We start from the raw sequence: 16302 nt of genomic DNA, 5'->3' as shown, positions 1-16302 counted from the left end.
GTAATTTGTGTGACGTTTTAAATATTTGAAATTTCAAATATGACTTTATAACGACATATAAGTATATAACCATCCTAAATATGTACAAATAAGTTAGCTAGTGTTTTTGAGCATTAGAGAGTAGTTCATATTAAAAGTATGACCATATTCAAAGTAAATATAGATGATTTTGTGGATATTTTTTGCGATATTTGTCGATATATTATGATCGTGATATATCCACGATACTTGCAGTTAGCAATACCCACACAGAGTCTGATGATATTTTCTGATATTTGTCTATATATCTACAATATTTGCTGATGCCCCAATGTAATATATTCTCACATAGGGGGATATATCCCCGATACATATCCATAAATCAGAAATCGATATTTTGCCATATCTTGATATTTTGTATTATGTATGAAACAATGTCAAATATCTCCAAAGAGGGGGATATATCCACGATAAATATCCAGAAATTGAATATCGATAAATACCCATATCCTGATATTTTGTACTATGCCTTCTACTACTTTAACAGTGGCTTTCTTTCCATATAAGTTGACGGATCATATTGCATAATCCACTTTTATTAATATAGAGATACGGCAGTCATGACACCAACTGTCAGTACAAACGCAGTCTCTGTCTCTCAGGCTCTCAAGTCATAATCTGATATAACAGTCTTAAGTTTCAATATAATACAATAATATGAAATTCAACATTCCAATATTTGGTCTACACAAGATGATTCTACAACCGAACACAGAATTATGAAAGTACCAGCTTCAAAGATCTATGAACTAAAAAAACTCATCTTAGCTTTGACTGAAATGAGGACAAGCTTTCATAAAACCACCCTTTTTTTGTTTGGTAATGATGATCGATCTCAAGAATGTGCTGAACCTTGGGACGATCTACACCTTTTTCTCCACGAAGCCGTTCTACAAGTCCTTCTGATATATCTCCCAAGTAAAGTTCTTGCAAGTTTGTAAGGTGTTCGATTCCTTGAGGTACCATCTTTAACTGCCTACAGCTTATCAGGTCCAAGACTTCCAAGCATGGAGTCGCTCCATTCTCTATTGTAATCTGATTCAGGTCTGGGAGAATTGTTAAACTCAAATAGTTCAGTTTAGGAAAACTTCCAGTGCGGAAGTACAACTCTTCCCCGTTATATGCTTTGATTAGAAAAAGTTTAGAAAGATTAGGCAGAGCATCAAGGTAAGGAAGTGGATCTTCTTTAAGTTGAGACCAACGTAAACACAAAAAGTAAAGATTCTTGAGACTTCCTAACCATATATAGGGGTACCTTCTCAAGTTTCCCAAGCAAATTTATCCTTCCAAGAAGTGGTGGAGGTGACACTATGTCGTCAATTCGAAGTGTTTCCTCCCCCTCGATCAAAACTAAAGATAAGGTATGAAGGAGCTTCATTTTCTGGATCGAAGTACACAACAGCTTTCCATGTGCTTCTCTTACATTGGCTATTCCAAGTTTCGTGAGTTGTGTCATGTTCCCAATTTGTTTGAGAATGTCTGTTGTTACTAAAATACCGTTCAGAATGCGCAAGTTTTTGAGTTTCCATATATCTGTTGGAACCTGTACTGCGTCAGCAAGGCTGTAACTGAAATGGTCTTCGTAAGTTAGAGTGTAAGTTGCCAGATGGCGCAAGTTCTGCAACTTCACTATGCCCTTTGGAAGTGCCTTCATTCCTGTATCTCTAACATCCAGTGTTTGCAGATTTTGTAGTCTCCCTATTGATTTTGGAAGGTCCCTTACAAGAGTTTCTCTCAAGTTCAAATATCGTAAATTGAATAGATCGACCAGCTCATCAGGTAATCTTTCAATAGGTGCACCCTGCAGATCCAAGACTCGCAGTAGTCTGAACCCTGATGGCAGTACATTAGAAACAGATGCAGAAAACATGTTCCCCACAAATAAAAAGAAAGAGCGGAGCTGTGGCATTTTCACTGAAAACGGAATGCTTGAATCACCTTTATGTATCAAGAGCCTACGAGCTCTGTAAACTTCTGTTGCTACAGTTTCATCATACACCATGCTAAAGTTTTCTCTTTCAGATATTGAAAGAGCTAACTCGCGCATCAAGTCATGCATTCGACAAATTGTAGGTCTTTCCTGATCATTCTTTTCTGCAATTTGAATCATGTTTCGAGAAGCAAGCTCCATAAGGTACATCTCCGCTACCTGCTCAAGTGTACTTCCTCTTCTCGCAACAATAAAGCCTTCAGCAATCCATAATCTAAAGAGTCTCTTCGGTTTAATGAGATAGTCCTCTGGAAAAACAGAGCAGTACAAGAAACACTGACGAAGACTAAGTGATAGATCATTATAACTAAGCAACAAGATGCTTTTCACCATTTCGAGTGTAGGATTGTTATTAAGCTCCCAGTTCAGACTCTTACAAATTCTCCTCCATTCGCCCTCAGTCTTAATTTTCGTCGACATGATACCCCCCATTGCTACAATAGCAAGTGGTAAGCCTTGACACCTTGCGACGATAAGACGAGCCGTGACAGCAACCTCCTTCGGACAACAATATTTTGAGTCATTTGAAAATGCTGTCTTACAGAACAAGGCCCAGGCCTCCTGTTCTTTGAGAGGCTGAATATGATGAACAACTCCAAAAGAGAAAGAAGCTATCTCCTCATTTCTTGTCGTAAGTATGATCCTGCTTCTTCGTCCGCCTTCCGGAAGGGAAACACTTATTTCTCTCCAGAGATTTATACTCCAGACATCATCTAAGATAACAAAGTACCTTTTTGTTTGCAAGTAACTGACCAGTATCTCCACTAGCTGCCTGTAATCCATTGATTTAAGACCATTAGGAACCATATCCTTTCTAGACTGGTAAAAGTCTCGAATCAGGGTTCTGAACAAATCTTGTACAAGATAAGTTTGAGTGACAGTTACCGAAGCGAAGCAATCAAAATGTTGCTTAACAGATTGGTTATTGTACGTTCTTGCAACCAAAGTCGTCTTTCCTGAGCCACCCATACCACAAACAGACATCACTGCGCGTTGCGACTCCCCTTCATCAGTTAGCCACCTTAAGAGAATATCTTTATCTTCCTCAATTCCCACCAGATTTTCATCCTTGAAGAAAAGAGAAGATTCAGCGTGTTGTTGTCTCATTTCACGAGTGTCCCTGGTACACGTTGGTTCAACATGGTTGTACTGATATCGATTGCTTCTTTCTGAAATGGCCTTAATCTGGACGTTCATATCATGTAATTTGGTGGCCATTCGACGTCTCATCCCAAGATTTTTTAGAGAATCAGTCGTCTTTCGGATGAATGTTTTGCTTATGCTTTGGCCACCTAAGTGATACATGAACTCGTCGATGATATCTTCAACGTCGTATGAGACATCCCTTACTTGCTCCACCCAAGTTCTCACTCCCTGGTTGATTGCTCCTCTTACATCAGCCTCATTTAAGAAGGATTTCATGCTCTCTAACTCGCGCTTCATTTCATTGAATTCGGAACGAAGTCCTCCCAACGAGGATGTTTCTTCTTCAAGAAATGACAACAGTTTTCGAAGCAAAACTTCTATAGCTCCATCAGCCATTTTTAGTTTTATTTATTTTGTTTTCTTCCTGTACTGGGCTTCCTTCCTATTTATTTGTATAGAAAAGAACTTGAACTCCGGCCTGAATAACTTATTCGGTTGTTGGACGTTTTCTTCTTCAACTGTTGACTCAAGCCAACGACCTATTACGTACGTTTGACTGATGAGTGTAAAGGCGAATTATTGTTGGTTTCACTCATTGGTGACTGCTTTGTCTTCACTTAGCAGAAAAAGGCAAAAAGAAAAGGACTGTTTTGTCCCTTACAAATTCATGTAGAATTGTAGATGATATCACTGCCTTTGTACTGTTTTATAATTACCATTGGTATGTCTAACTGCACGTTTTGTCAGTAGCATGTCCAATGCCTATACGCAATTCTTTTTTACTTCTCAAAAAATGGTCACCCCACCAGAGGCCCTTTCACCAGGGGTTGCCTTCTTTCTCGAGTACAGACCATATCCGTCCCGGCGTTTAATTGTTGTGGGCCCTAATCAGCCGTATCATGCAGGGTAGGCTTGATGTAAGTTGTTTCGGGGTATTTCTTACACCTGGGCGGATAATTTCTGGACTCAATCCTTCTATCTTTGGTTCTCCTTAACAAACGTTAAGTCGACTCAAGTTCACTCACTCCACCAGTAACAGACTCTATGACGTGCACTGAAAGACTTCGTCCTGTTGGGGAATAACGATTCTAATCAATCACCACTACACAAATAACTTAGTAATATGAACACACTACTATTTCAGACAAATTTTAAATATCCACTACAACCAACCTAGCATACCCAACTCTCTAAATAACTATTAACAACAAATAATAATACAAAGAAAATATAAAGCATATCACAACACAAAAATGTATCGTGGTTTGGCCAATGATATCTATTTCCACAAGAGCTAATCTTTTTATAACGTGGGAAGAAAGATTACAATCACTCCTCTCAAGTCTCTCCACCTTACTAGATCACTCATCTCTCTTTACAGACTTTTCTCTTTGCAAATGTTATCTTTTAATCTTGATTGCTCTCAAAATTGGATTTCAATTTCGTGACTTATGTGTTGGCTAAGCTTTCCAAAACCTTGTTTTCGGTTTATATCCCAAAAACCTTATTCGCGGTTACTGTAGATAGAAACTGCGAAAAATAGACATGGGTGTGGGCGCACTCTTGACAAGGCCAATTTCGAGTGCGCGCGCCCTCAAGTGCCTGTTCCATTTTCCATTAACAAGGGCACGGGCGCGCCTTGGGCTTAGACCAATCTGAGTGCGCGTGCGCTCAGACCTCTTCACGCGAATAGAACTGATTTCTCTCATCTACTTCATTCTCATGTGAGGGATAACTCCAACAATCTCCCCCACCCGAACAGCGAGGGGGGCTACCTCCATGTATTCCCAAATCAACAGGAGGAGTCTGCTACCATTCTGGCGGTAGCACAACAAACATCAAACTTACCTTTCGGGACTTTGGTCATCATATCCGATCCGTTCTTGTCAGTATGGATCTTCTCAATGCTCAAATCCTTATCTTCGAGAACTTCTCTAATCCAATGATAACGCACATGTATGTGCTTGGATATAGAATGAAAACTTGAATTCTTGCTCAAATGGATGACGCTTTGACTATCATATAGAACTACAAACTATTTCTGCTTTAGTCTTAGTTCATCGAAGAACCTCTTCATCTATAACATCTCTTTGAACCACTCAGTGGCTACAATATACTTGGCTTCTGTAGTGGAGAGGGCAACACACTTTTGCAACTTAGATTGCCAAGAAATTGCTCCCCCTTGCAAAAGTAAACAGATAACTGGAGGTGGACTTCATCGAGTCAACATCACCTGCCATGTCTGCATCACTATAGCCTTCAAGTAAGGGTTTACTTCTACCAAAACACAAACACGCTTTGGAAGTGCCCTTAAGATATCTTAATATCCAGTTAACACTTTCCCAATGCTCCTTATCCGGATTTGACAGAAATCGGCTTACAACACCAACGCCAAAAGTAATATCCGGTATTGTACACACCATTGCATATATCAAGCTGCTTTACTGCGGATGTATAAGGAATCTTTTCCATTTCATTCTGCTCGTGCTCACCCTTTGGACACATACCTTTGGTCATGCGAAACTGGCTACCAGGCAGACAACTAACTGGCTTCACTTGATCCATGTTGAATCTCTTCAACATCTTCTCAATGTAGTTTTCTTGAGAAAGCCATAACTTCCCACTTTTTCTGTCATGAGTGATCAGCATCCCAAGTATCTGCTTTGCTTGACCCAAAATTTTCATCTCAAAGGACTTACTCAAGTCTTTTTTCAGCTTGGATATCTTGTTGATGTTTGAGCCAACTATCAACATATCATCCACATACAACTTAAGAGCACTATGAAATCCCCATCTGAAAATTTATGAACAAACACACAATGATCGGAAGAAGACTTCTTGTATCCTTGCTTAACCATAAAGGAGTCAAACTTTATGTACCACTGTCTCGGTACCTACTTCAACCCATACAAACTCTTTAGCAGCTTGCATACTATATGTTCCTTGCCTTTGACCTCAAACCCCTATGGCTGGTCCATGTAAACATCTTCTTCAAGGTCTCCATGAAGAAAAGCTGTCTTGACATCTAGTTGCTCAACCTCTAGGTTCATACTTGCGGTCATACCTAATACCACCCTGATATAAGTCATCTTAACTACATGAGAGAAAATTTCATCAAAGTAATACCTTTCCTTTGATCGAATCCCTTCACAACAAGGCGAGCTTTGTGCCTTGGGTGTGGATTATTCTCCTCATGCTTTACTTTGTAAATTCACTTATTCTTGAGAACTTTTCTTTCTTTCGGTTTCTCAACTAAGTCATAAGTGTGATTCTTATGCAAAGAATCCATCTTATCATGCATTGCCTTTAACCACTTCTCTTTGTCTATACCTTCAAGAGCCTCTTGATAGTACATATGTTCTCCACCATCAAATAGTAAAACATACGTATGTGGTGGATACCTGGTTGAAGCCTGTCTCTCTCTGTCGGACCTCCTTGCCCCATTTTCTTGTGCCTCAGGAGGATGCACTTCTGCTTGCTCAGGTGGTGGTTCATGCACTTCATCTGCATCTTCTATATCAATATGTTCTATCCCATCATGAGCAATAGGTTCATCATCATGAGCTTCAAAATCATGGTTCTCTACATTCTCAATGCTTTCTGCCCTTTCCACAGTAGGAACTTTTGGTTCTGAATCAACAATATCATTAGTGAAACCTTATAGCTTCTCACCATCCTCAAATCTGCTATGGTTTGGTCTTCTAAGAACTCAACATCTCGACTTCGGATTACCTTCTTGTTAATCGGACCATAGAGTTTGTAGCCAAACTTCTCATCCACATAACCTAGAAAAATGCACTGCTTGGCTTTGTCATCAAGCTTGGATCTCTCATCCTTGGGAATATAAACAAATGCCCTATACCCAAATACCCTCAAGTATCCATAATCAACATCTCTTCCTGACCATACTCTCTCTGGATAATCACTATTTAGAGGCTTTGACGGCGATAGGTTGATCACATGCATGGTGGTACGCATTGCTTCTATCCAGTAACTCCTAGATAACTTAGAGTGAGACAACATGCATCTCATCCTCTCTACAATGGTACGATTCATTCTCTCGGTTATACCATTTTGTTGTTGTGTCTTGGGAACGGTCTGCTCATGATGAATCCCATGACTCTTGCAATACTCTTCAAACGGCCCTATGTACTTACCCCCATTATCTGAGTGAATACATTTCAAAGGCTTCTCTATCTCTCTTTCCACCATACTATGAAAAATCTTGAACACGCCAAGTACTTCATCCTTGGTCTTCAGACTATATGCCCATATCTTTCTTGACTCATCATCAATGAAAGTCAAGAAGTACAAGGATGAAGAGTATATGCCCATATTTATCAGCGCCAGTTCAAAACCCTAGATTTGCTTCTGTCATCACCTCTAGAATGAGATGGTTTTCTACTCTTACCTCTCCCCGTTTCTATGTGACAATGATCTCTGAGTGAGAGGAGCTGCTTCTTGAACCCTTCTTGTCTCCTCATTCAACAATGCCCCGGTAGCCATCTCCATAGAAATAACTCAATTCTTAGCGGCTCCGATTAGAGAAACTACTAACGTCTCCCAATTGTCGGGTAGAGAGTTTAATAGGAACAAAGCATCAACTTCATCTCCCATATCAATCTTCATCAAGTGCAACTGATTGATGGTATTATGTACTTTATTAAGATGCTTAGACATTGAAGAACCTTCTTTGTACTTCATGTTAGCAAACTTCTTAATGAGCAGTACTTTGTTTCCGGCCGACTTCTTCTCATAGAGGTCTTCGAGTTTCTTCCACAAGCCAAAAGCAGTAGTTTCTTGGGATACATGGTGGAAGACACTGTCGTCAATCCACTGTCGAATGTACCCTATTGCTTTTCTATCAAGCTTGCTCCACTCAGCCAAAGCAGTTGCTTCCGGTTTTACTCCCCCATTCTCAATGCGTTGTGCTAAGTCCTTGCAATAAAGCAATTCTTCCATCTTGACTTTCCAAATAGTGTAGTTAGTTCTATTCAGACTAGTCATTCGAGTGTTCACAGAATGGTCCATCTCTACAAGATATTTCAACTCAAACCTTCTCTCAAGAATTTTGTCAAACACCTTCCGGGCAATGTTTGGATAACAATCTAGGTTAATCTAACCCGACTCTGATACCACTTGTTGAGGAATCACGATACCAATCGATCCCCACTACTAAGATAACTTGCACTTGTACCAACTACAATCTTCAGACTAAAATCTAAATATCTACTACAACCAACCTAGCATGCCCAACTCTCTAAACAACTATTAACAACAAATAATAATGCAAAGAAAATATAAAACATACCACAACACAAAGATGTACCGTGGTTCGTTCAATGATGTTTACTTCCACAAGAGCTAATCCTTTTATAGTGTAGGAATGAAGATTACAATCACTCCTCTCAAGTCTCTCCACCTTACTAGATCACTCCTCTCTCTTTAGAGGCTTTTCTCTTTGCAAAGGTTATCTCTCAATCTTTATTGCTCTCAAAATTGGGTTTCAATTTCGTGACTTATGTGTTGGCTAGGTTTTCCAAAACCTTGTTTTTGATTTATATCCAAAAAACTTGATTCGCGGTTACTGTAGATAGAAACTGCAAAAAATAGACTTGGGCGCGGGCACGCTCTCGGCAAGGCCAATTTCTAGCGCGCGCGCCCTCAAGTGCCTGTTCCATTTTCTAGTAACAAGGGCGCAGGCGTGCCTTGGGCTTAGACCAATCTGAGCGTGCACACGCTCAGACCTCTTCACGCGAACAGAACTAATTTCTCTCCTCTTCCTCATTCTCATGTGAGGGATGACTCCAACACGTCTACCTAACAAATCCTATTCGTATCTGTCAACCATCAATTGTTATGGATCATCAGTGGGACATATTGACAAACTGTGACCATGAATATCAATCCTTTGAAAATAATTAAGACCACTACGACTTTCAAAATGAAAGTACTAGTGTGAAAATAAATGCACATTTCTCTCTGTTTGGCTGTGTCTAACAGTAGCAAACTCACATAGTTAACTGGTTAAAGCTGGGTGTAATGGCTCCCCATTCCCTCAAAAGTGGAGGGAGTGGCGGTGGTTTTTCCCCCTATCTCAATATAACTCTCCATATATAGAGAGTGTTATTGAGGAATAAAGAGTGCATTCCACGCCACTTGAAATGACGTGGTTTGTAAAAACCCAAACGGCGCCACTTGAAGTGGCGTGGAATGGAGTCAATTGTTTTGTGTCTCCACCAAGTCAGAAACTAATTATGATCAGAATTATTTTGTGTTCCTACCAACCAAAACGACACCACTTGAAATGACGTAGAATAGTCTGAACCATTGGACACCAAAATTGACTCCCCATCCTCAAAACACTGTTTTTTGGTGGAATGGAGATAGAGGGTGGATGTACCATTGGACTCAGCCTAAGTGGCGTGGCATGGAGTGGCGTATATACTAGTAGAGTGTTTTAGGGTAAACCACGCGTGGTCTAAGAAATCTCTGCACTTTCCTTGGACGCAGAATCAGGGGCCTTCTCTACTGTACATGGCCTCCAAATAAATATTAATTACAAGCATTAATCGGATATATGTATATATATGGGTGTAACTGTAACCACCTTTAAAGTAAGGAAAAATTAGATATCATTCGGGGAGGATATTGTAGTGATCAGAGAAACTAACTATGATCAATAAGATTGAATTGCTAAAGCTAAATGATAAAGATTGAATCGAAAGAAACTTGTTATTGAATGACAGTATCGGTTATAGTTTTTCCTTTCTCTCTCTCTCTTGTTCTACATTTACAAATTTTGTGTAATGATTTTTGGAATGAATCCTTTCTTCCTTTTCCAGTCTTTATATAGTGTTGTAAGTACAACTTTGCCCAATCAGCTTGTGCCACGTGTCCCTTCTCTTCCTCTTCCTCCTTTTCCCGCTTAGACCTACAACATACAAACTACAATTGTGAAATATTGACCCTTACATCGATATTTCTCATTAGTCACGATATATGGGCTGGAATATTGGTAGGAGTGTCCACGGTTCGGTTCGGTCCGGTTTTAGGTAAAACCTTGAGCCGAACCGTTAGTATTCGGTTCCTGAAAACAAAACCGTCAACAAACCGGTGAACCACAAAAACCGGGTGCAGACCGAACAGTAAATTCGGTTCGGTTCGGTTTATAAACCGATACTTAAGCCCCTTTTCCAAAAATTCTTATTTATTGACATAAGACCTATTTTGCACCTTGCACCAAGCCCAAGCCCAATGTTTGGTTAAACCACCAAGCCCATATATTTATAAACTTGTAATTTTATTATTGTTTCTAGTTTGGGCGATGTGGGACTATAAATTTACAAGCTCAAGAGAGAGATGAGGACCATTTTGTTGTTCAACAATAATATGGACTCCTTCAAAGCTTGGTATGTAGCAGACTAGCGGTTCAACAAATATATATAGACACGATTTAAATTCTAGTACAAACACAAATATACATGAGTAGCAAGAAGCATGACAGTTATTTACAACCTTCAAACATAAAGTACAACATCGAAGAAAGCCACCTTACTACCAAGCCAACACGTAACATCTATCTCTTTTCCCACTCTTGAGGCAATGGGGAGAATTATCTCAAGTTCAAAATAGGCCATGGGTAAGTAAGCCCTGAGCGGCAAAGCAAAGGCGAATCATAGGGACATTCCTCAACAACCTGAAAAAAAAGCTTCATTTAGGCGTGTTGAGCGGTTCATTAATTGAGACACCTTCTCAGTTAATTGGATCAAAATCAAGAGGTAGGGATCTATGTGGAGAAAGAAATCCATGTTAAGGATCTTTATTAGTTGTTTCAATGTACATATGTATGTGTGTCTCTCAAAATTGTTATGATAACTAGTAAAGTTTATAGGGTTTTTTTGGATTGATTGCAACGATTATGTTAAATTTGTTTTGTTAAATAATGGGGTTCATTTGAATTTGGTGATAAGTAGTCAAGTTTATGGGTATAGGAGTTAGAATTGATGACTTGTTGGAAGAATTGGTTACAAGAAGGAAAATGGGTTACTCGGTCTTTCATTGCAAAGTCAATGATTTAGTCCCACATCAAGGAAAATGAAGAATCATTAGACCAAAGTCTTTATAAGCTGGCTTGTTTGTGACTTGTTCTTACACATTGTCTGAGCACCTATGACTCATCACAGAAGTGTTGGACGCTTGGTAATAATTGTTCAAAGCCCAAATTGTTCTGAGCCCAACGAATTTTTAGTATATTTAAATATTTATAAATGGTCCGGTTCGGTTTGTCTCGGTTAACCGATGGGTCAAATTGTGAGCCGAACCGATTGGATTCGGTTTTGTTTTTATGAACCGAGAACCGAACCGAAACATTTGAAAACCGAAAAAAATAGCCGGTTCGGTGCGGTTCGGTTCGGTTTTTCGGTTCTCCGGTTTTTATGAACAGCCCTAAATATTGGGTTGACGATATTTGCCCACGACATCGCCCCCTCTCGACACTTTCAAATTTTGACCACGAAAAATTTGAATGTTTCGAGAACCAACACAAATTTAAAATTTTCAAAATTTAAAATTTCAAAATATCAAGCGGTTATCTATGGAAAATGAGCAGTTATCAAGAAATATTAGATATAAAAGCTTCCAATCGCTTTCTCTCTCTTCACTTATTTACAAAAACTTGAGACACTCTAACCCCATGATAAGAGCCCAAAACTGTAGTTTTAACCCCTTAATAATCATACTGTTAGACCAATTATGTGAATAATAAGTAAGAGTTAATCTTCGATTCGTGTTTTATGCATTTTGGGGCTTCAAAGTCCATTATGTGCAGAAATGTGCCATTTTAGCGAGATAAAGGAGCAACAGTCAGCAGAACTTCCGAATGGCATATCTTTGGACTCAGACCTCGGAATTGGGCCTACCTTATGTCAAAACGACCGGCTCGGAAAGAGCTTTCCAATGGTCCAAGCCTTGACCCAATCAGAGGAGCAGAAATGGACGAAAAGTCTGTGGAAGCCAACTGCAACTGAAGAGGCCTTTTTGGACTGAAAGAATTGGGTTTTGGGCCTGATTCTCTGGCCCAAAACATGGCTCCAAGCCCATGCACGATTTTTGGATCTAAATGTATAAAAAACAAAAGCTTAGCTCTTTGTTAAGGGTAGCTAGTTAGACCTAAATTAATATATAGAATTCTAGATCTGTTTTAATTAATTAATTAAGTTTTAGTTCCATTACAATTCTTGTTTTAGATTAAATTCTTGAATGATTGTTCTTGATTGATTAGATAAATAAAATAGTTATTATTCAATTTCGTTCTTGTCATTTCCATTCTAGATCTAATTTAAATTCTTGTTCTTATTCCATTCGGCCCATTAAATTAGATTCATTATTGTTTAATTAAGTAAATCTCAATTTCTTACATTATGTTTAGTTTAGATTCAATGGAAAATGTTAGTTTGATGAATCAAGGCTAAAACCTCCATTAGAGGGGTTGATGAAGCCTTGATGAAAACTTAGTGGTTAGTATAGAATTGGTTGTAGAATCTATTCCACTCTAGAAGGTCGTGTTTCGCCATGAGAATGGGTGGACGACCTCACATGCTAGTTAGTATCCGGTAGAAATGCCATGAACACTAGGGATTAGAACTCGAAATTCTCGCCGTAAGAACGTGAGAATTGAGATACAACATTCTACGCTAGGTCGTTAAGTTGGATTCGAGGTGGATTCAATTCCCCTCTAATTTATTTATCTAGATTCAAACAATCGTATTTCCATAGCATTCGTAGCTTAAATTAAAGTTATCAATTTCATATTGCATCGTAGTATAATCCCCCCCTCGTAAAACTCTCATAGACTTAAGACCGACTAATTAGATTAGAAAACAATTCCGTGCTAGGGAACTAGGAGTGGAACGAACTTCCTACTCCACTTAGTGCAATTCGCATCGAGAGTAGAAGCTTTGATAATTGAGTGTAAAAGGATAGTTTTAGTTTACTTACGTTGTGAATTCATCGTTCATTTCGTAGGTAAACTATACATTTTACATTTGTCAAATGGCGCCGCTGCCATCTTAGTTAGCTTTAGCATTGTTTTCATAGTAAAATTAGTCATTTTTAAGTCCCATTAAACCCACCCACCCTTGTTTGATTCATACTGTGGTTCTCCGTTTCAGATTTGAAAAATTCCGCGAAAATTTACATTGAGCGCAACCGCCCCCAAGGTGAGCGCGACCCGTGCTAAGTTACTGGAATTTGATCTACCACGATGGCGCCAGCGCCCATACAAAAGCGACGACCAGCTAAGTTAATGGAACTTCGACTTTACACCGAAGCGACTCGCGCTCTATCTGGAAGCGCCAGCGTTTAAATGAAATTTCGGATTTTCCCGGGTTTGATTCGAACTTCGAGTTGTCAAGTTTTTCAGTGTTCTAATCTCTTATATACACCGAACACGCCGCATTACACAAGACGCTATTCATAAAGCGAAGCAAAGGAGCTATCGGTATTCCTTCCTTCCATACCTCGCAATTCGGTTAGAGGTTTTCTACTAGTATATCGTAATTGTTTGGAGTGTTGCATGTTTAGTTAAGCTCAACTTAGTCTTGCATGAGATTAAGGTCCGGTCGAACAAAACAACAAACGTAATTACACGACAACAAACAAGTCTATCTAGTACACCACCCACGACACCTCTAACTACTATCACACACACCATACCTGACATAATGGTGAAGAAAAGAGACTCCTCTCTCCGACTTTTACAAAGCCTTGGCGATAGCCCTAAATCTTGCATCGTTCTAGCAGACCGATTGGGGATTTTTGAATCCCCAAACATATTTAATTTGTTACCCGTTTTTCATGGGTTAGACCATGAAAAACCTTATCAGCACATGCGTAGGATTGAACAAGTCCTTACAACATTCCATCATCCTACGGTAGGTGCGGAACAAATTAAACTAAGGGTATTCCCTTTCACATTAGCCGATAAAGGCGCGTCTTGGTTAACTGCCCAAAGCGCCTAATTCTCGTGGACTCGTGGGCTAAACTTGTTCAAATTTGTTTATGGAACATTTTACCCACCTCTAAAGACGGATGAGATGCTTTCCAAGATTCATTTTTCCCACGAGAATCCTCATGAATCATTTTTCGAGGCATGGAATCGTTTCACCGATCTCCTTATAGAGTGTCCACATCATAACTTAGCGAAAGACACGTTAGTTCGTGCCTTTTCAAAGGTCTTCTACACCACCATAAAGAAGTCCTTGACATAATGAATGGGGGTAGTTTCCTAAGTAAAGGAGCCTCTGGAGGCTTACAAATTTTAGAAGACCAAACTAAACGGAATAATAATTGGGGGTAGTGATGATATCCCCCGCCATTTAGTTCTTCTTCAACGGTCAAGACCGCCAAGATATGTTTGAGAAGAAAACCGATCCGAACTTAAAAATTTACTCGAATCTCTAACTAAAAAGTAGAGGCTATTTACGCTTTCAACAAAAGCCTATCCCCGTCATGAATGTAAACTCCAACCCATGTAATTTCTGTTTGAGTCGAGCACCCGACGATTATTGTCCTCTAGCTTATGAACAACAACCACCGGAACAAGATAATGTTTACTCTATTAATAACTACCCTATTCCTAGCGCCCTTGAGACAACATCCCAACTTCGGTTGGAGAAATAATCAACAAGTAACACCTCCAGGTACAATAATAATCAAAGCGTTAGGCAAGCAAACAATTATAACCAAGCTCCACCTAGGCAAGGACAAGGACAAGGACAAGGTCAAGGGAATTATAATAATTATAACAACCAAGCTAAACCACGACAAGGTCAAGCACAAGGTCGAATAATTATAATAATTATAATACCAATAGAGGTATCGTTAGGTTAATAATAATAACTATCACAACCCACCCATAAATAATCAAGAGATAGTTCGTCCACCACCCGTGACTACTACACCTACACAACCGGATCGTATCGACGCTTTTATACAAGTTACCCAACAACTTTTCCGACAATGACTCAATCAAACCAACAGATTTTACAATCCATAAATCGGGGCATACAACAGTTAGCCCAAGCTTAAAGCCCAACCAAAAGGCGTGTTTCGGGACAAGCAATACCAAACCCTAAAACAAACAAACACAGCCTTTGAGGTAAACGGTAATTCTAGTATGCGAAACTACAATCGTAGGTGACCTAAATGCCATCACCACTCGGATTACGGAAGAGTGGTTGATAACAAAGTAACTTCGCCTATAGTTACCCCATCAAGACTCTACACCGGACATCGAACTAGATACCGCAATAGAAACCGAGGAGCCTACCACGGTAGAGGTACCGGTTAAATCACAACCAAAGAAACCGAAAGCCAAGGTTACCACGCCAGTAGAGCCATATCGCGAAATATAGAGCGAAACCACCGTTCCCTAAAAAAATTAGCCATGCTAACCGGGGATACAAACTTTGAGGAAATTAGGAATGTTTTCAAGAATCTAACGATAAACCTTCCTTTTCTCGAAGCTATTAAAAAGCTACCTAACCACGCTTAAGTTTCTTAAAGAGTTGTGCACTACTAGGCGAAGACCAATATACCTAAAGGCGCCTTTTTAACCGAGCAGTTCCCAACTTTATCCGAAAATAATGGAATTGTTAAGTACAAGGACCCTCGGTCAGCCCCTTTGTAAAATGCACCTTAGGAGATTCCCACACGACGACCTTTATTAGACACACGGGGCGAGTGTTAACTTACTCCCCGTATTACTTGTATAAACAAATAGGTCTCACAGAAATGCAACCTACAAAAAATAACGTTGCAATTAGCGGACAGTCAATTAAGTATCCTAAAGGTGTAGTGGAAAACGTGCTTGTTAAGGTTCAGGATTTCTACTATCCTGGCTGATTTTGTTATCCTCGATCTGTAAGTCGCTAAGCTAATGACTATACCGATCATTTTAGGGCCCTTCTTGGCAACCGCCAACGCGCTTATAAATTGTCGCGATGGAAAGATGTCCTTATCTTTTGGCCATCTTTTCCGCCGAGGTAAATGTTTTAAAATGATGAAACAGATTACCGGATTCGATGCGTAGATGGGGAGGTTAGCATGATCGAGAGTTTAGCTCA

The 16302-nt window shown here is 39.5% G+C and overlaps 1 protein-coding gene across 1 annotated transcript; it reads right to left on the bottom strand.

The window, feature by feature from the left end:
• Window positions 1-521: 521 nt before the first annotated feature.
• On the bottom strand, window positions 522-3588 carry LOC147514815 (disease resistance protein RPM1-like). Its single transcript, XM_086594413.1, is given in 2 exon segments — window positions 522-1289; window positions 1291-3588. Coding segments are annotated over 2 exon segments (2772 nt in total). The 5' UTR covers window positions 3572-3588; the 3' UTR covers window positions 522-798.
• Between the last annotated feature and the right edge of the window lie 12714 nt (window positions 3589-16302).

The sequence above is a fragment of the Coptis chinensis genome, chromosome 2, assembly GCF_015680905.1.
Source record: "Coptis chinensis isolate HL-2020 chromosome 2, ASM1568090v1, whole genome shotgun sequence".
NCBI lineage: Eukaryota > Viridiplantae > Streptophyta > Magnoliopsida > Ranunculales > Ranunculaceae > Coptis > Coptis chinensis.
The sequence above is the reverse complement of the archived record's forward strand: the minus strand, read 5'-3'. Positions and strand labels throughout refer to the sequence as shown.